Genomic DNA, 20,810 nt, shown 5'->3' with positions numbered 1-20,810 from the left:
ATTGAAGGACAGTCAGAAACATTAATAAGGCAGTGTGGAGCCGTGTGGAGCCATCTGTGATCCCACAACTGGCGCGGGGTCTGGGAGGTTGAAGCAGGAGGATTATCAGGACCTCCAGGCCACCCTAGGCTGTATGATTCCCTGTTTTGAAAAAAAAAATCAAACCTTCAAGAGTTTTATAAGATGAAAAGACAAACATGCTAGAGATGTAAGCCTTTCTTTCATTACTCCAACCCAATTTACCAGTCAAATAATGTATCTACTGCTCAGCCGGATGGGAAAAGCTCTTGGGGCGGCTTTTGATCTCAGACACTGTTCCAATTTCTTGGATCTTCACATCACTGATTAAAATCACATGGGAGAACGCTTAGATGTTTTCATTCTTTAGAACTCTTAAGCCTAAAGGAAGGCTGCTTTTCTCTGCACAAATAAAAAGGCACTTTTCTGGTCTAGCTGAGTGCAGTGTATGCACGATGCCCGCGGACCCCCTGACAGCCCACAACTCTGAGTCAACCGAGCAGAGATGGGAACTGATGGCATTTCACTGTGCTTTCTCCAGATTGAACAAAGGCTGGTCCACGCCCAGAACTTGACTCAGGGCTGGGAGGAGATCAAGCACCTGAAGGCCGAGCTCTGGATTTACCTGCAGGACGCTGACCAACAGCTGCAGAACATGAAGAGGAGGCACGCGGAGCTGGAGCAGAATCTCGCCCAGAACATGGTCTCTCAAGTTAAGGTGGGAACTACCATCTGCCCGAGGGGCATGAGGGAGGCCAAGAACAAAGCAAAAGATACAATGGACGCCGTACATTCATTGCCGTATGCCCCGGCCTTGTGAGCCCTCAGACACCAGGACAGCCACCTAAGGACAGCAAACAACCATAGGTTGAACACAGTGACACACACTTGTAGCCCACCATACTTGAAGGTTAGAAAAGGAAAACGGCTTGAGCTCAGGAGGTCAAGACTAGCCCAGGGAATGTAGTGAGACCCTGTCCCAGTAAGTAAATAACTAATATTTCATGTACAGTCTCAGAGTTCTACATGGCCATTTTCATAGGAACATTCACTGTTGGCAGGCACCACAGTGATCTTTAACCTATAGAACTGGGGGACTGATGACCTTTAGCCCGAAGAACTGGGGGACTGATGACCTTTAGCCTACAGAACTGGGGCACTGCTGACCTTTAGCCTCCAGAACCAGGAACAGCTGTTTACAAACACGAGGTCTTATTGTTCAGTTTTGTTTTCTGTTTGTGTTTTTGTCTTAAAGACAGGGTTTCTCTGTAGCTTTAGAGCCTGTCCTGGAACTAGCTCCATAGACCAGGCTGGTCTCAAATTCACGGAGATCCACCTGCCTCTGCCTCCCAAGTGCTGGAATTAAAGGCGTGCGCCACCACCGCCCAGCCATTGTTCAGATTTTTATTTCTATACAACTATTGTTTATTGCTATAACAACCCATTTGTTAAATGTATAGCCCTCATATACAATTAATTTAAACCCAGCGGAAATCTCATTTATAATATTTATAATGTATATACTCAAGAACTGTTATCAGAATACTAGTTTGAGTGGGAAGAGGATCATATTTTAAAGAACCCTTAAGACCGACCGTTTTCTTTGATGTTGAGTTATTTATATTTTCTATTTGTAACTACTATCTGTAACTACAAAATTAAAAGAATAGAAGGATCCTGAATTAAATTTATCTTTTTCCATAAAAAGTATTATTTTTTTAATTTAAAAGGAGTTTCTTTTGTTGGTTTTTATTTGTTTGTTTTTTGTTTTTGTCTTTGTTTTTTGAGACAGGGTTTCTCTGTGTAGCCCTGGCTGTCCTGGAACTCACTCAGCAGACCAGGCTGGACTGGAACTCACAGAGATCCACCTGCCTCTGCCTTCCAGGCACTGGGATTAAAGGTGTACACCCCTACTGCCTGGCTTAAACATTTTTTCATGCAATCTATTTTGAGAAAATTAAGCTCTTACCTCAAGGAAACACACTTTTAGATTTTGTCCATTCTTCTCAAAACAATACAAAGCAAGGAAGGAAGTATCCAAGTTCCTCTATTCTTCCTCAGTTGGGAATTAATGTTCACCAGAAATAATGGTGATTTTCAAATTTTCTGTCTTTTTTAACTATATTTAAAGGTAATGCATCTGTGTTTCAGCCTGTTTACATTGTCATCCTCAGGATTTTGCTACGCAGCTGCAGAGCAAACAGGCCTCCATCAGCACCATCATAGAGAAGGTGAACTTGTTGACAAAGAGCCAGGAATCTCCTGAACACAAGGAAATCAGCCACCTGAATGACCAGTGGCAAGATCTTTGCCTGCAGGCTGACCAGCTGTGTGCGCAGAGGGAACAGGACCTTCAGAGAAGCAGCCATTACCACGACCACATGGAGATTGTTGAAGCCTTTCTTGAAAAGTTTACTACAGAATGGGATAACCTGGCCAGGTAGCAGAACTCACCCAGTGGGTCACCGTAATCCTGAGTTAGAAGTTGGCAGAATATCACTAAGATCCTAATGTTGAGCAGTCATAGGAAGGGGAGCTTCCTGGTTTAATTTAACACTAATTAGCAAAAAGCAAGAAAAATGTGTTTGTCTGTGGTCTCAGACACTATTCTGGAGATAAGAACTGAATGTCATCACCCTAACTATCAGTCATTGATTGCCATCCATGACTTCAGAGTGGATTCATCTTGAACCTCCATGGCCCAGAAGTTTCTTTGCAAGTCTGTCAAGTCCTTGAGCTACATATATTCCAAGTAGTTTAGTCATGTTTGGTCACTGTATAACATATTTTTCTTATTGCTCTGACCAGGTATTATTTAGGTTCAGAGTTCAGGGGAATGCAGTCCAGCGTAGAGAGAAGATGAAGGGCTAGGCATCTCCACAGTGGCAGGGATGTGTCTGTCCTATGGCTTCTTGGAACAGAAAGCCAGGAGCAGATGGAAAACAAGCTGGGTTATATACCCTCAAAGCTCGTTCTGGTGACCTGCTTCCTCTAGCAAAGCTTGACTTCTACAACTCTCCAAACAACAGCGCCACCAACTGGGCACTAAGTGTTCAAACACATGAGCCTATGGGGGACATATCAGTTTTAATCCACATCAGTCATGTTCTAGAGAATTATTCTGCCATTCAGTTAAATTATACCCTTTGAGATGTCTGGTCCTTGAGTCCCTCATGGCTTTTATTTCTTAAAAATTAAGTGTCTGCCTTCTACACACACACACACACACACACACACACACACACACACACACACTACTATATTATATGAAACCATTCAATGCTTTTGAACACTATAATTACTAAAAAATGAATTTTTTATATGACCTACTATGTTTTTACAATACAAAATGCCAAATTTGTTCTAGAAGAAGGTAGATCATGGTGATGGTTTGCAGTTTGTTTATTTTAGCATACCATTTTCTCATTTTTACTTTTTCTTGATGCTCAACCCTTTGCTTTTTTTTAAATAAATGCAGTATTATCAGCCAAATCTCCCCATATATTTGGCTTACATTAATTTTATAGGTACCTTAAACATAATGTATCTAAGACTAAATGCAATCATAATGCCAACAAGCCTTATTTCTCATACTTCAGAACTGATCACCTGCAAATTCAATAGACTATAAGATCCAGCTTTTTCATCTGGGCTTTGTAATGAAGAGGGTAATGATTTAAATCACACATTTACTTAAAAGTTTTTCTCATATCAAAGTACAGAGACACATGAAAACAACCAAGTCCATCGAGACAGCTCCTGGGTCATTAGCTATACCTTCTAGATCCTGCCGTCTATTACTCTACCATTTATACCTTGATCCAACAAAAAGACTATACTACTATTACTATTTATTGCATTAAACACTATTTTTGTGTGGCAGTAGAGCTGTGTTTTTCTATCTGTAACACCACATAGATTATAAATGCCAAGGAAAGCTAAAATACACATGTAAGTGTGATTGGAAGGCAGCATTGTCTAGTAATAAGAGTTGAGAGGAAAAAAAAAAGAGAGTTGAGAGGCACATAGACATCTTGGTCTGATTCAAGGGCTGGATGAGGCTTGATTCCTAATGCCAACAACTTTGTTGGTCAGCCATTATCTGAATCAGTCATGGTGAATCTAAGCTATGAATGCCCACCTAATGAAAATACTGAAATGTCATTTAAGAGGGCAAGGAACTGACTTGCTCTTGTGTTCTTTGTGCGTGTACAGATCCAATGCAGAAAGCACAGCTGTCCACTTGGAGGCACTGAAGAAGTTAGCCTTGGCCTTGCAGGAGAAGAAGAATGCCATTGAAGACCTGAAAGACCACAAGCAGAAACTGATAGAGCACCTGAGTCTGGATGACAGAGAGCTGGTCAAAGAACAGACCAGTCACTTGGAGCGACGCTGGTTTCAGCTCGAGGACCTTGTCAAAAGGAAAATCCAGGTGTCGGTCACCAACTTGGAGGAATTAAATGTGGTACAATCCAGATTCCAGGAGCTGATGGAGTGGGCGGAAGAGCAACAACCCAACATCGTGGAGGCCTTGAAGCAGAGCCCGCCTCCCGACATGGCTCAGAACCTCCTCATGGACCACCTGGCCATCTGCAGTGAGCTGGAGGCCAAGCAGATGCTCCTGAAGTCCCTGATGAAGGATGCAGATCGTGTGATGGCTGACCTTGGCCTCAATGAACGGAAGGTGATCCACAAGGCACTCTCGGATGCACAGAAGCACGTGAACTGTCTCAGTGACTTAGTGGGCCAGCGAAGGAAGTACTTGAACAAGGCTTTGTCTGAGAAAACCCAGTTCCTCATGGCAGTCTTTCAGGCCACCAGCCAAATCCAACAACACGAGCGAAAGATCATGTTCCGGGAATATATCTGCCTACTTCCAGACGATGTGAGCAAGCAGATCAAAACATGTAAGACCACCCAGGCCAGTCTTAAGACTTACCAAAATGAGGTCACCGGACTTTGGGCACAGGGCCGTGAATTGATGAAAGGTATAATAGAGCAAGAAAGGCCGGAAGTGCTGGGGAAGCTTCAGGAGTTGCAGAGTGTCTATGACACCGTTTTGCAAAAATGTAGTCACCGCTTGCAGGAGCTAGAGAAGAGCCTCGTTTCTAGAAAGCATTTTAAAGAAGATTTTGATAAAGCCTGCCATTGGCTTAAACAAGCAGACATTATCACATTTCCTGAAATCAATCTCATGAATGAGAAGGTTGAGCTCCATGCACAATTGGACAAATACCAGAGCATTCTAGAACAATCTCCAGAGTATGAGAACCTTCTGCTCACACTGCAGAGGACTGGGCAGGCCATGCTGCCATCACTAAATGAAGTTGACCATTCCTACCTCAGTGAAAAACTCAGTGCTCTGCCCCAACAATTCAACGTCATTGTTGCCTTGGCTAAGGACAAGTTCTATAAAATCCAGGAAGCAATTCTGGCCCGAAAGGAATATGCTTCTTTGATAGAGTTGACAACCCAGTCTCTGGGTGAACTGGAAGACCAATTCCTGAAGATGAGAAAAATGCCCTCAGACCTGATCGTTGTGGAGAGTGTGTCCCTTCACGAGACCTGCAGAGCCCTTCTGGGTGAGGTAGTGGCCCTTGGGGAAGCCGTGAATGAACTGAACCAGAAGAAAGAAAGTTTTCGCAGCACGGGGCAGCCTTGGCAGCCGGAGAAGATGCTACAGCTGGCTGCCCTGTATCACAGGCTGAAGCGACAAGCAGAGCAAAGGGTCGGTTTCTTAGAAGACACCACCAGCGCTTACAAAGAACATGCAAAGATGTGCCAACAGCTGGAGAGTCAACTGGAAGTCGTGAAAACAGAGCAGGCCAAAGTGAACGAGGAAACGCTGCCCGCGGAGGAGAAGCTCAAGGTATACCACTCGCTGGCGGGAAGTCTGCAGGACTCGGGGATTCTGCTTAAACGAGTGGCTGTCCACCTCGAAGATCTTACTCCACACCTCGATCCCTCGGCTTACGAGAAAGCCAAGGGTCAGGTCCAGTCCTGGCAGGAGGAGCTGAAACAGTTGACATCCCGCGTCGGAGATATGGTGACGGAGTGCGAGAGCAGAATGGTACAGAGCATAGACTTCCAGACGGAGATGAGTCGTTCCCTGGACTGGCTTCGGAGGGTGAAGGCGGAGCTCAGTGGGCCAGTGTGCCTGGACCTCAGCCTCCAGGACATCCAGGAGGAGATCCGAAAGATCCAGATCCACCAGGAGGAAGTGCTGTCTAGCCTGAGGATCATGAGTGCCTTGAGTCACAAGGAGCAGGAGAAGTTCGCCAAAGTCAAGGAGCTGATTTCCGCAGACCTGGAGCACACCTTGGCTGAGCTCAAGGAGCTGGACGGCGATGTGCAGGAAGCCCTGCGCACCCGGCAGGTCGGTAGGGGGCGCTCTGTCTTTCTTTTCCGGGCTGCCTCTCTGTGAGCACATGAAAAATCTGGTTAGGGCTGGTTCTGTGTTTAAAGTCCAGTGCTTTATTTTATGCAAGTGTGTTGGGTCAGGCATATAATTCCAGCTCTTGAGATGTAGAAACAGGAGGATTAGGAGTTCAAGGTCATCCTAAACTACAAACCACTTTGAGGCTATCCTGGGCTACAAGAGACCTTATCTCAAAAGACACAAAACTAAAAAGAAAAACAAAACGAAACAAAACAAACAACTGGACGTTGCTTTTTTTGTTGTTGTTGTTGGTTCATCAAATCATCCTCAATGGTGACTTCAAAGACCATTTTTGTTGTTTATTGTACAGTCCTTTTCATGTGTCCCACAGTGGATAATTTTACTTAAACTGGTATAGTGTGCCTTTTTCTTCTTACCTTTAGGGGAGATAGTAAATGATTTTGATAATGTAGATTTAGGGGAGATAAATGATTTTTATAATGTATATTTAGGGGAGATAGTAAATGATTTTGATAATGTAGCCTGCAACAGATTCAAACCAACCGAAGGGAAAATTTTCATTTTTTGCAACTGACTTAGTATTTTGATTGACATATAGTCACTGGACATAGCCCTGGGTTTCCTAAGGACATTTCCATGCATTATCCCCCATCCCATTCGTCTCCTGTCTTTCTCTAGTCCGTTTTCATTCTCATGTCATAGACACACACATTATGTGTGTTTGTAGTTTAGAAAAAGATCTAGGCTCTGTACACATAGTATGACACTCTAGGTGTGCACATTCTCCTGCAAATGACACCATCTCCTTTCTCATGGCTGAATAAAGTTCCATCACTTATGCATAGCACATTTTCTTTATCCATTCCGATGGCTGGACCCTCAAGTATGACGAAGAGTGTTGAGTGTTGCAGTAAATGTTCAAGCGTCTCTGTGTTGTGCTGACCTCGTATCCTTCGGGAAAATACCCAGGAGGGGTGTGGTTGGCTTACACAAAAGATCTGTTTGCATTCTTTTTAAGGAACGTCCAGATTAGTGCAGTTGGCATAATTAAAAAAAATACAGACCTTTACCCCCTTACAAAACTCCCTTAACAACCGAGTATAGCAACATTATATTTGGTGTCAGAGGGACTGGAGATGACACACGGCACAGTGTGTAGGGTACATGCACACAGTGCGGCACTTTACACAAGAGCCTGTGTGTCCTAAATCAGCAGAGGTCCTGGGAATTCTCCCCACATGGAAGCATTGTGACTATACTGATAGAATATGGCCAGTGGGTACTTAGAGCCCTTTCATACTACATGAAATCCGGTATTTTGAAAATCTCATTGGATGGAGAGACTCCCAAGGCAGTAAAGCCAGACTAATGACACAGGCCAACTCCAGTGCTGAGGCGTGTTCTTTTGTAAGCGGTCCCTCCCATTGCTCTGTTTCTTCTCTCCTTCTTCAGGTAGGATTGCTCCCCTTCTTGGCATCAAATATAATCTAGCAGGAACACGGGTGCTCTAGCTGCCGTTCCTGAGACCTGGGGAACTACAAGCAGCAATGGGAGTCTATGGAGAACTTCCTAGTTTGTCCTCCTAGTGGGGCTTTCTCACACGGAGCACACACTTCCTTGTCCAATATAGCAGAAAAGATACATTGTTTACCATGGGGTTGTTTTCTTTAATCTCCTGGCCACCGGCCTAGGAATTCAACTCTGTTGATAAAGTTCCGTTGCTTGCCCATCAGGCCTATGGCTCTGAAGCTAATCCCCCGGTACTACTTCAACGGAGCATGGTAGTTGGATCACAAATTAAACATCTCCAGAGGGAGTTTGAAGCCATCCTAAGCTATATGAGGACATGTCACAAGAGACAATAATAATTAGCCCAGAGAAGATAGTTCAGTGTTTGAGACTATTTGATATTCTTATGGAGGACCTGAATCTGGGAGCCTTGAACTGGCTCCTAATCACCATAACAGCAGTTCATGGGGATCAGATGCTCTTCTGCCTCTCCGGCCATCAGGCATGCAGAATCTTCCTATCATTCACTTCTACTTCTGACGTAGATTAATTCTAACCATTTAAATAGCAAAACTTATAGTGCTTGTATTAGATTGTAATAAATACATCAATTGCTGGCTTTTCAAAGTGTGCTTAGCATCCTTCCTCTCCATGCTAACTCTGAACCATCTTTCGACTTTAACAACTATTTTCCTATGGCTACAAAGGCTCACACTGCTCGCTCTGGCTGCACACGGCATGCAAGGACGCTCCTGTGTGACAGACACCATGGAAGCCGCCCACACTTGCGCATCTCTGTTCCCTGGAAGGGGCTTGGGACTCCGTCCAGGGTGAGGGGACATAAGTTGTACCAAACAGTCACTTTGGTACTCCCAGAGGAATTCTCCCACGTGAAGCTTGGGTGGTCCCCTCCCTTTCACAAGTTTACCTCTGGCCCTCGGTGAAGGGCAAGGACTGACCTCTTCTATTTGAAAATCATCGACCACAGTGGTTCTCAGTTTCCCTAATGCTGCCACCCTAGTGCAGTTCCTCAGGTTGTGGTGACCCCCAGCCAGAAAGCTATCCCATTGCTATGTCATCACTGTAATGTTCTACTATTATGAATTGGAATGTAAGTATCCAATATGTAGGATATTTGTGACCCCAAACAGGGTCACCACCCATAAGTCAAAACCACTGATTGATTCTTTGTTTCAAGTTGGCGATTCCTGAACGCAGTCTTCAACCCGGGAGGCTGCCTCTGCTTTGCCTCTGTCTCTTGGTTGCCTTCATCCAGATGTTACAGGAAGCATTTGTAGCCCACAGGCTCACCCTTTGCTCTCCCTTCCCATTCTCTCCTTGTTTGCTTCCCACCCTGACTACTGCATCACTATCTTTGCTTTCAGTGTAGCTCCTTTTGTTCAGTCATTGACGGCTGATTAGAGTATTTCCTCTCCTTCTGGATTTGAAGCTGCAAGCCTTATGGAGTTTTATTTTGTCTAGTTTAGTCTTCATTCAAGACTCAAGGACAAACTGTTCATTTCCAGAAGCTGGCAAAGCTAATTTGGATGCTGAACGTTGTCATTCTTTTAACCCACTGAGGCATAACTACTTCGCAAGTCATCTAGCTACTACACTTTATATTTTGTTTTAAGAAATACATATACACACAGCGAAAAAAGTTTCCAAACCAGTCAAGACTAGCATAAATTTATAATTCATTTCTCTCCTTACTTATCCATGACGTGTTTTAATTGCACTGGTAGAATTATAGTAAGATGAGCAAAGGGAGGAATAAAGGATTCCTCTCACACCAGTAAAATAATTTTCTGCATCAACTTCTCATGGCTTTTCTAGAGCTGGGAGCTAGAAAAGAGATGGAAAGGCGAAAAGATTTCCTACAAACCTCCTGCAAATGGAAGCTGATTATGTCATGGTAACTGTCTTTCAGGCGACCTTGACAGAAATATACAGCCACTGCCAAAGGTACTACCAAGTGTTCCAGACGGCCAATGACTGGCTGGAGGATGCTCAAGAAATGCTACAGCTGGCAGGCAACGGCCTGGATGTGGAGAGCGCCGAGGAGAATCTCAAAAGTCACGAGGAATTTTTCAAAACAGAGGGCCAGTTCCACAGTCACATGGAGGAGCTCCAAGGTCTTGTGACCAAGCTGGATCCACTCATCAAGCCAAATGGAAAGGAGGAGCTAGCACAGAAGATGGCTTCCCTGGAAAAGAGGAGCCAGAGGGTCTTTCAGGACGCCCATGCCCAGCGAGACCTCCTGCAAAGGTATTTAGAGTAGGTTCAGGCAAAAGGATGTTGTCACACAGAAAACAATGATATATATACATATATATATATATATATATATATATATATCAACATACATCAGCATGTACATTTGCTTTCTCCTCTTATTGTTAGACATGGGAACACCAGGGCTCTGTGTGGAAACAGATGGGTTTCTTTTGCTTATTTATTTCTCTTGGACTCTTTCAAGATGTACGGTTCACTGGCAGGAGTACCAGAAAGCGAGGGAAGAGGTTATCGAGCTGATGAACGATGGGGAAAAGAAGCTGTCTGAGTTTTCATTGCTGAAGACTTCTTCAGGCCAGGAAGCTGAGGAGAAGTTGTCAAAGCACAAGGTCAGTTTTGTCGTCATTATTTTGATGTTCGTTTACTGTGAATTGCAACGAGTCTTTGTGATGTGTCTAGAGTCACATCTTTAAATCTTTCTTTATTTCCATCTGGCTTCCTTTGGTATGATACAGACACAAAGAAACACATTTCATAGTTGGGGGGTGCTGGCATAGCTAAAGATCAAGAGAGAAAGTCAAAGCAATTGCTTCCGAGAAGATACGATCATTAAACATGGCAGTAAAGGGCTGGGGAGATGGCTCAGTGGGTAATAATACTCACTGTGCAAGCCTGGCGCCTGACAACCTGAGTCAGGTCCCCTGAACCCACATAAAAAGTAAGGAGTGCAGGCACAGGTTAGGAGTCCTAGCACCTCTACAGCGAGGGAGATGACAAAGGGAGAACCCCCTAGAAGCTCCTGGAGTTAGTGCAACTAACTAACTGAAACAAGAGAGATGCCATCTGCCAAACAAGGTGGAAAAGAAAGAGCTGGCACATAAAAGGTCGTCTTTAACTCCTGTCCATATCCTGCCAGCCCCCAGAATAAATACCTAACTAAACCTTTGAAAACATCAGTAAATGCTCTGATAACTTGGACTAATATCTCTGAATAACTTGGACTAATTAAAACAAATCCAGAAATAAATGCCCGCGTGCCCTCTCGACTAGCATAACAACGTAAGGAAGATGGGAGCATTCTAAAATACCAAAGTGAAATTTTCCTTCATTTTTGTTGATATTCAGAGAATAAACAAGAATCATCTCAAGTAGAAAATAACTTATCTTTCATAAATAAATAATATCTGCATCTGCCTTTCAAAATAAATCAATCCAAACCCAACTCTGATAAGTAAAACTTTAGAGTTATTAGAGGACGCAAAATGTATTTATAATTATTAATGTACTTCTGGGTTTTTAAGGAAGGTTTCCAGGTATCCTAGGCTGGTCTCGAACTCTCCACAAAGCTGAAGATGCTATGACCTCCTGACTCCCTTGCCCCACCTCCCCACCACTAGACTTGTACCACCATGACTGCCTGAGGGACCTAAATTTATATAGAAATATCTCCATTTACAAGTGTCTTTGGGCTTCTACTCAAGCCCACTGAACTTAAAAAACAAAATCAATCTTTCTTTAACCCCCTCTACTCACCCCCAACCCTGCACTAGGCTGTAGTGTCTGTAGTTGACTCTTTCCATGAGAAAATTGTGGCCCTGGAGGAAAAGGCATCACACCTAGAGAAAACCGGAAACGATGCGAGCAAAGCCACCCTAAGCAGGTCGATGACCACTGTCTGGCAGCGCTGGACGCGTCTCCGAGCTGTGGCCCAGGACCAGGAGAAGATCCTGCAGGATGCCATAGATGAGTGGAGGGGCTTGAGCCATAAGGTAACTTTCCGTACAGATCGGCTTCAGTTGGGCCTTGTTCTGTTTCTCAAAGATTAGGATGTACTTTGAAAACTGGTATCTTGTCTTTTGCCTTTGTGTTAGTTACATTTCTTTTGCTGTGATAAAACACCATGACCAAGGGAAGAAAGAGTTTATTTCGGCTTAGGATTCCAGAGGATCAGGGTCCTCAGTGGCGGGAGGCATGCAGCAGGCAGCAGGCGTGACAGTTGGAGCAGCAAGGTCAGAGCTCACATCTTGAACCACAAGCACCAAGCAGAGAGCACAAACTGGGAGTAGGGGAAGACCTCAGCTCTTTCCCACAGTGACATACTTCCTCCACTAAAGCCACACCTCCTAACCCTCCTCAAAAAGGGCCACTAACTGCAGACCAAGTAGTCAAATCCCGAGGCTGGAGGGGGGGGGGATTTCTCATTCAAACAGTTTGTGCTTCTCTTTTGAAGTTAGTCTTATGAAACTTTCATCATTTCTTTCCATTTCAAATTAAATTTTGAAACAAAATGTAATATGCATTGTACAATTTAGTTTTAAGTTAGGGCCAGAAAGCATGGGGAGGGCAATATAATGTTCATGACAGGGAGTAGAAACAAAAAGAATACAAGGGCCAGAAGAATGAATGTGAGGGGCAGGATGAGGGGAAGACAGGGAGATTGGAAAGAGAAAGAGGGATAGGATAAGCCAAAGCCAAGTATTTATGAAAGTGTTATGAGGGAATCTGCTGTTTCGTATACTAATTTTAAAATAAACAAGGGCCAGCTAAATGGTTCAGCAGGTAAAAAAGCTTGCGGTACAGGACCGATGGCTGGATTCGATCCCCAGCACCCACAGTGAAGTGAGAGAGCAGACTCCGAAAGCTGTCGTACGACAGCCACACGTGTGTCACGTGGACACCTGCGCTCTTGCTCGTGTGTCTGCCTCACACACGCACGTGCGCACACACTCACATTAATAATAGCTAAAACTTCAACAATAAATACATAAATGAATTTTTAAAAAGAAAATTAAGCAATAAAATTTAGAAGCAAGTCCAGTGTGAGTCCCTTTTATTTTGAACCTATTTTGGAAAAAGTCCAAAATTAATTTTTTTTCTTTGTTGTAAAAATAAGACTTGAACGTATTCCTCAAATCTGTGTGTAATTTCTTCCACCCGATAGGTAAGGTTCAGTGTTCTAGCCACACCTTCCTGGTGACTCCCACACACGCTCAGGCTAACGTTAAGAGCGGATGTTTTGTGTGCTTGTTCATTTAATGTTTCTCTGTCACATGTAGTCTGTGACTGCCTTGCTAAGATTTGAGGATTAATCATTTCAACCCAGGTTGGGTGAGGTGGTCTTTCATGTTAAAGCTACCATGTCAGTTTTTAGTTCTAAAATTCAGAATTCATGTCATCACAGTGGACGATGTCAAGTGTGTCTGTCACTTAGTGGCCTCACCATGCGATTTCTCAGTATAATTTTGAGCTTCATAAGATGTCTGCTTGTCACTAGATGAAAGAAACCACTGAAGTGATTGCTCAACTGCAAGGTAAATTACCTGAAAATGCAATAGAAAAGGCCTCCAAAGCAGAGCTCATGGCCCTCCTTGAATGCCACGACACGTGTTCGCTGGAGCTGGAGCAGCAGCAGCTGGCCCTGGGCGTGTTACAGCAGCGAGCGCTGAGCATGCTACAAGATGGGGCCCTCCCTGGCGCTGCAGAAGAGGCGCCCATCCTGCGGGAAATTGCTGCAGTGCAAGATCAATGTCTCAGGTAACTGCATACCAGTTCTGTTCACTATTATAACTGGCCTAGACTCAAAGGGTCCTGGGGTACTCAGGCTTGGGGATACTCCGTCATGCCGGCTGCACATGTAGAGATCTATTCCTATCCTTTCTACTCCTGACCTTTCTTAACTCTTCCATTCTTCATTAGACAAGTACACCTATGCTAAGAGAAATATTCCACGATAGTAAGATCCAGTGGGGAGGATACCTGTTTGTAAGCGCATGCATGCACGCACACGCACACGCGCGCACACACACACACACACGGGTAGGGTGGCGGATACAATGATAAGTCAAAAAGATTCATTGCTCTCCTTCCTGCATTTTAAAGTACCAGTTCAGTAAAGTATCGCAAATATGCACAAAGTTGTTACTCTTCTTGTCCCTGTGATGAAATCACCTTAAATAAGGTTTAGTTTGGCTTCTCGGTCCGAGGGATTACAGTCCGTCACAGGAGGGGAGGCACAGTGGATCATGAGGTCCCTGCTCTCACTGCACCCAAGTCAGGAAACAGAGCGGTTAATGGTGGTGTGTGCTCGGTTTGCTCTCTCTTGCTTTCCTGTTGTGAATTAGGTAGGTACGACAAATAACCAGGCCAGCTCAAGAGTAACAATTCTACTTTAATGGTTATGAGGAGAAACTCACGCCACAAGAATGGGAGGTCCATCTTCTTATCTGTCCGTTGTGATCCTTGCAGAGAGGGTGTGCATCTGGATTCTCGCAGTATTTCTATCTGGGCCCCAGGAAGCCACACCCTAATTCGATGTGATTGGTTGATAGAGTTTCCCCATCACTTTTCTTTTTATTCAGACTGGCACCCCAGCCTGTGGGGTAGTGCCACCCACATTTAGGAGAGGACATCCCCCTTCAGTTAGACATCTCTGGAAAGTTGCTCATAAGTGTGCTTCTCGGGTGATTCTACACCCAGGGCAGCCGTCTGTGGAGATTAACCTGCACAAACACTAGGAGAGAACAAGCAGAGGTAACTAGCGAGGGGGGGTAGGGATGGCAAAGGTGTCTTCTGCAGCTGGAGACTGAGCAGGCTTGAATGGCACTGGGGTGGAATGTCATACAAACAATTTAGAAATCCCTTGGGTATGAGCCGGGCGGTGGTGGTGTACGCCTTTAATCCCAGCACTTGGAAGGCAGAAGCAGAGGGATCTCTGTGAGTTGGAGGCCAGCCTGATCTATAAGAGCTAGTTCCAGGACAGGCTCCAGGCTTCAGAAACTACAGAGAAACCCTGTCTCAAAAAAAAACAAAACAACAACAAAAAGGCAAGAAAGAAAGAAAGAAAGAAAGAAAGAAAGAAAGAAAGAAAGAAAGAAAGAAAGAAAGAAAGAAAGAAAGAAAGAAAGAAAGAAATCCCTTGGGCAGTGGCAGAGAGGATGAGTCATTCAGAAGATGCCAGGTGCCAGGCACAGTGGCACAGAACTGTCATGCTAACCGCCAGCAGGCTGAGGCAGGAGTGTCGTGAGTTTGAGGTCGGCCTGGCTGTTAGTAAGTCCCAGGTTACATGTGGACCTTTGCAACTGAGCATTATTTAAATGTCCATTTGCTAAAGCTCGATCATCCGTGGGTGATCTAGGGGAATGGGGCACAGATGACAGAAATCGAAGGATTCGTCCCAATCCTTGACAGTGAATCTGGGAAAAGTTCATCTTGATGTTCTAGAGCTGAAGCACAATTAATAAAAACTCAGAGACTGATATCGGGGTTCAACCTGAAGATCGGAAAAGCAAAGCAGCCAACCACTGGCTCTTACCTCAACCTTAGTTTGAAATGGCGATCCTGCCTCCAGGAATCTCAGAATGAGACTGAGACTGAGAGTTGTCCCCCCCCCCCCCTGTTTTATAATCCTCTCTAGCTCTTGGATTAAAGGCATGCACCACTGGGGTTAAAGGCATGTACTGATGGTTTCCATAGCAACTATTGTGGCTATTGGGATTAAAGGTATGTGTTACTATTGCCTGGTCTGTAAGGCTGACCAGTGGGGCTGTTTTACTCTCTGATCTTCACCTAAGCTTCATTTACTAAACTACAAATGAAATGTCATTACATAGAACTGGCCTGATTCACTTCTTGGGCCATTGGGAAAATGTCTTTAAATAATGTTGTCCCTCTATTAAGTAACATTATCTCATACAAATACATATTCACCTCTCTTAGTTATTAATGGTGTTAGGGTAATCTGATACTACTTACTGAAAAGTCTTTTAGCCCGTTAATTCAAATCAATCATGACATTGACATTAACCGTGGCGACATGTCTAGAGGTTGATTCTTTGTTTAAAGGCCGACTTCTTACAGCTACACATGTTCCAATGGCACATTACTTTCAAGTGGTGATGATACCATACCATTTGAGCAGTTTTGAAAGAAGAAGGAAAGAATCTGGCTATCCTTAGGTTTTCTGCATAGGGAAATAAGTAGCAATTTAGCGGCAGGGAACAAAGTCAACTCTCAAATTTCCAAGTGATAAATTATTCACCCCCCAGTGACGCAACTTCTTCTGTTATACTTGACCTGAACTCTGGTGTCACTAAACAATATCTCACAGAGCTAGAAGTAACATGACCTGCTCCAAACTAGGCTTTTCCCTTTCTGTGTCTGTTATAAAACTGTGGCATGCCCGGGAGAGTTCCTTTCACCTCAGACCTGCTTCTCCTTTCTCCCTCTGGTATTCTGAAGCATGCAAGACAAAGTGAAGAGTCACAGCAAACTGGTGAAGCAGGAGCTACAGGAACGGGGAGCGGTCGAGACTCAAATCAATGCTGTGAAGTCTTGGGTTCAAGAAACGAAGGACTATCTGGGAAATCCGACGGTAGAGATAGACACGCAGTTGGAAGAACTGAAGGTACAGATGTCTCCTCGCTCTGTATGCTCGCCATGTCAAAATGTGGTCTTTGTTCCAGTGACTCTTGTACATACTTAATGAATTGTCAATTAGAACTTTTAGGCATGAATTATATAGATGTTAGGTATTATTCTTTCTTGGCATTAGTTGCCAGATGGAAGGGAACATACTGAAGTTCACTTCCCTTGTAGAGAACTGCATTTCTCAAATTTCATAACTGATGAAAATAGATAACTTTATCTCTAGATTCGTATAAAGTGTGCCCCTTATCAGGTCCCCATTATTTTCTTGTTCTGCCTTCTTCCCTTAGATCCTCCTGACAGAAGCCACCAGCCACCGAGAGAGCATCGAGAAGATTGCAGAAGGACAGAGGGATAAGCACTTGGGTCTTTACACTGTATTACCACCTGAAATCTCCCTCCAGCTAGCTGAAGTTGCATTGGACCTAAAGATCCATGATCAGGTAAGCTTATTGGGTGTCTTTCTGTTCTCTCACAGGGTTAGTCCTATAAGAGGCATCTTAGTTTGTACAATCATACTTCCCAGGAAACCATAGCAAATAATTGACCACTATAAAACAGTTAGCATTCACTTGGAACTCTTTCCTGGGCAAGAAACATATCAAATGACTACGGCTATGAACAGTGATATTGTACAAACGCATCACTGTGACAGGAATCCCGACAGATGCAAGGGAGGGAAGAAGGATTTGTTTGGACTCAGGGAGGACATTCCATCATGGTAGGGAAGGCATGGCAGGAATGTGTGACTGGAATGCCTCATATATTGGAGAACAGAAAGCAGAAATCTTGGGCTATTGGTAGAGATGGCTCGAAACTTCAAGTGCTACAGGCAGGACCCACATCTTCCAGCTAAGCTCCATGTTCAAAAAGAACCACAACATCCACACACAGCACCAATTCATCACCCAATAACCGGAAGCCTGGCGTTCAAGACATAAACAAAGAAATAGAATTTATCTGCCTCTCCAACATGAGTAAAATAATACCTGAAATAAAAAGTAAGATATGGCATGTTCCGATATTAATATTGAGCAACCAGAGTGTGCCAGTCACTCCTCAAATGGTGACTTTAGTTCAGTGAGATAGAAGAGGGGTAGGTGAAGATATTGAAGGAAAGGGATGCTCATGGGGAAGAGACAAGAAAAGTCAGGGCTACAGTTGTCACTGCCGTGAATGCTGAGGGCCCATTGCATTAGAGAAGGGGCTTCATTCTGCCCAATGGAAGGCTCACCGTAATCAGAACTCAGAACTACAGACTTGAAAATTATTTGAAACAAGAAATAAAGAGTCCTTTTTAGTGTGAAGACCAGGAGATTGGGGATCTCACTCCATAAAGAGGATTCACTTTCGTGTAAAAATCATGTCATGTGGTATCTGTGTGGACGCGTAGTGGGTTTTAGAGTTGACTTGGTGGCTGACTGCCAGAGCTTTTGAAGCCCATTTATAGCCCACTCTGTGTGGCACAAAAGGATGACACACACAGGTGCTAAAATGCTTGTGGATCAGAAAACGTAGACCACAGCATTCACACATCTAGGCTGCACTTCGGAATCTCCAGTGAAGGAGGCAGAGTGATTGAAAATCACAACAGAACCCAGCTCTGCTGCACCAGGGTTTTAAACTAAACAAAGACAGGAGTTGTTTGTTTGTTTAGTTTTGGGTATTTGTTTGTTTGTTTTTATTTTGTGTTTTGTTTACTATTTAACTAGCTTATTGGACTTCTTGGATTTGGAAGATTGCAGGAAGGATAAGTTAAGGTCTTTGAAAAGTCCTTTAGTAGACTGGATACACAGCTCTGCAGTTCCATGCACTGCTGCTCCTGCAAGGACCTGACTTCTATTCCCAGCATTCATATCAGAAGGCTCACAACCCCCTGTAACTCCAGCTTCTGGGGCTCTGGCAACCTCTTCTGGGCGCCATAGGTATCCACACACATGCATACGTACACACACATACACACACACATACATTAAAATAAATAATTTTCAAAAAAAAATGTATTTTTCTCTGTTTAATTATTGCTTGCTAGAGTTATTCTCTGCCATCTAGTTATTTTAGCATTCGAGTCAAAATGATGCAGGTCAAGACAGTTCCAATGCAATGCTGCTTCTCTGAGAATTTGAAAGACCTTTCTTTTCTTTTTTTAGGAAGAAAAAGTTTATATATATATATATATATATACATACATGTGTATATATGTATATATATATTAAAGAAAACAAACTACTCTTTTTCACTATACATGCCAATCCAAGTTCCCACTTCTCTCCTCCTCCCACTCCCTCCACATACTCTCCCACCGCATCCTATCCACTCCTCAAAGAGTGTAAGGCACACTGCCCTGTGGAAGGTCCAAGGCCCTCCCCACTATATCCAGGCCAAGCAAGGCATCCATCCAAAGAGAATAGGTTCCCAAAAAGCCAGTATGTGCAGTAGGGATAAATCCTGGTGCTACTGCCAGTGGCCCCTCAGTCTGCCCATCCATGCAACTGTCAACCACATTCAGAGGAACAAGTTTGGTCCAATGCTTGGTCCTTCCCAGTCTGACTTGAGTTGATGAGCTCCCACTAGCTCAGGTAGACTGTTTCATTGGGTCAATCCATCATGGTCTTGACCTATTTGCTCATATTCTGACGCCTCCCACTCTTCAACTGGACCTGGGGAGCTCAGTCCAGTGCTTCAATGAGGGTCCCTGCCTCTGTTTCTATCAGTTTCTGGATGAAGGTTCTATGATGATATTTAAGATGTTCATCAGTCTGACTACAGGGCAAGTCAATATTGGACCCCCTCTCCTCTATTGCTTAGGGTCTTAGCTGGGGTCTGTAAGAGGAGGCCGATAGTTTGTCCCAGCCGCCCAGAACCTAAATAATCACACAGAAATTGAATTAATTAAATCACTGCTTGGCCTATTAGCTCTAGCTTCTTATTGGCTAACTCTTGCATTAATTTAACTCATTTCTATTAATCTGTATATCACCACTTGGCAATGGCTTACCAGCAAAGATTCGGCATGTCTTTCTCTGACGGCTCCATGGTGTCTCTCTGACTCTGCCCTTCTTCCTCCCCACATTCAGTTCCATCTTCCCCACTTACTTAAGTTCTGCCCTATCAACAGATCAAGGCAGTTTCTTCATTCGTTAATGGTAATTACAGCACATAGAGGGGACTCTCACATCAGGGGTCATCCTTATGGATTCCTAAGAATTTCTCTAGAGCCAGGTTTCTGCTAACCCTATAATGGCTCCCTCAATCAAGATATCCCTTTGCTTGCTCTCATCTCTGTCCTTCCTCCATCTCAACTATCCCTTTCCCTCAAGTTCTTCTCACCCATCCCCTTCTCCCCTCTTTTTCCCCTTCCACCCTTCCTTCTCCCCCCATCCTCATGTTCCCAATTTTGTCAGGCAATCTTGTCTGTTTCTAATTTCCAGGTGAATCTATATATGTTTTTCTTTGTGTTCACCTTATTACTTAGCTTCTCTAGGATCATGAACTATGGGCTCAGTATCCTTTGTTTATATCTAGTATCCACTTATGAGTGAGGACATACCATATTCATTTTGGGGGGTCTGGGTACCTCACTCAGGATAGTGTTTTCTAATTCCATCCATTTGCTCGCAAAATTCAAGGTGCCCTTGTTTTTTTACCACTGAGTAGTACTCTAATGTGTAGATGTGCCACATTTTCTTTATTCATTCTTCAGTTGAGGGGCATCTAGGCTGTTTCCAGGTTCTGGCTATTACAGATAATACAACTATGAGATAGTTGAACAAATGTTGAAAGCCCTTTCTTTCTTTCTTTCTTTTTTTTTTTTACTTTTTAATAACTTATTTTTTTTTTACTTTTATGTGTACTGATGTACATATATGTCTTGTGAGGGTGTCAGATCTTGGAATTACAGACAATTATGAACTGCCATGTGGGTGCTGGGAATTGAACTGGGGTCATCTAGGAGAACAGCCAGTTCTCTTAACTGCTGAGCCATCGCTCCAGCCCCGAAAGGTCTTTTTTATATCTAAAGAAAAGCATTTGTTTCCAGGATATCCAAAACTGACTATTACATAGAGAAACCCTGTTTCTAAAAGCAAACAAATAATTGTAATTTATTTATTTATTTTGAAGACAGGCTCACAATTATAACCCAGCCTGGTTTTAAACTCATGATCCTGATTTTTCTGCCTCAGGCTCCTGAGTGTCAGGATGATAGGTGTGCACCACCACACCC

General features: G+C 43.7%; 1 protein-coding gene across 1 annotated transcript in view; it reads left to right on the top strand.

Moving 5' to 3' along the window:
- Positions 1-20,810, top strand: part of Syne1 (spectrin repeat containing nuclear envelope protein 1) — a 477,339-nt gene that overhangs the window by 277,614 nt on the left and 178,915 nt on the right. Inside the window, exons 76-84 of the mRNA XM_087912026.1 lie at positions 560-736; positions 2,193-2,458; positions 4,234-6,394; positions 9,858-10,195; positions 10,407-10,551; positions 11,713-11,931; positions 13,437-13,696; positions 16,400-16,565; positions 16,876-17,028. Of these exons, the coding sequence (XP_087768152.1) occupies positions 560-736; positions 2,193-2,458; positions 4,234-6,394; positions 9,858-10,195; positions 10,407-10,551; positions 11,713-11,931; positions 13,437-13,696; positions 16,400-16,565; positions 16,876-17,028 (3,885 nt within the window). The remainder of the gene's footprint in view (positions 1-559; positions 737-2,192; positions 2,459-4,233; positions 6,395-9,857; positions 10,196-10,406; positions 10,552-11,712; positions 11,932-13,436; positions 13,697-16,399; positions 16,566-16,875; positions 17,029-20,810) is intronic.

This window comes from Myodes glareolus, chromosome 1 (assembly GCF_982192425.1).
Source record: "Myodes glareolus chromosome 1, mMyoGla1.1, whole genome shotgun sequence".
Lineage (NCBI taxonomy): Eukaryota > Metazoa > Chordata > Mammalia > Rodentia > Cricetidae > Myodes > Myodes glareolus.
Note: the sequence above shows the minus strand (reverse complement) of the source record. Positions and strands in the feature narration are given on the sequence as shown.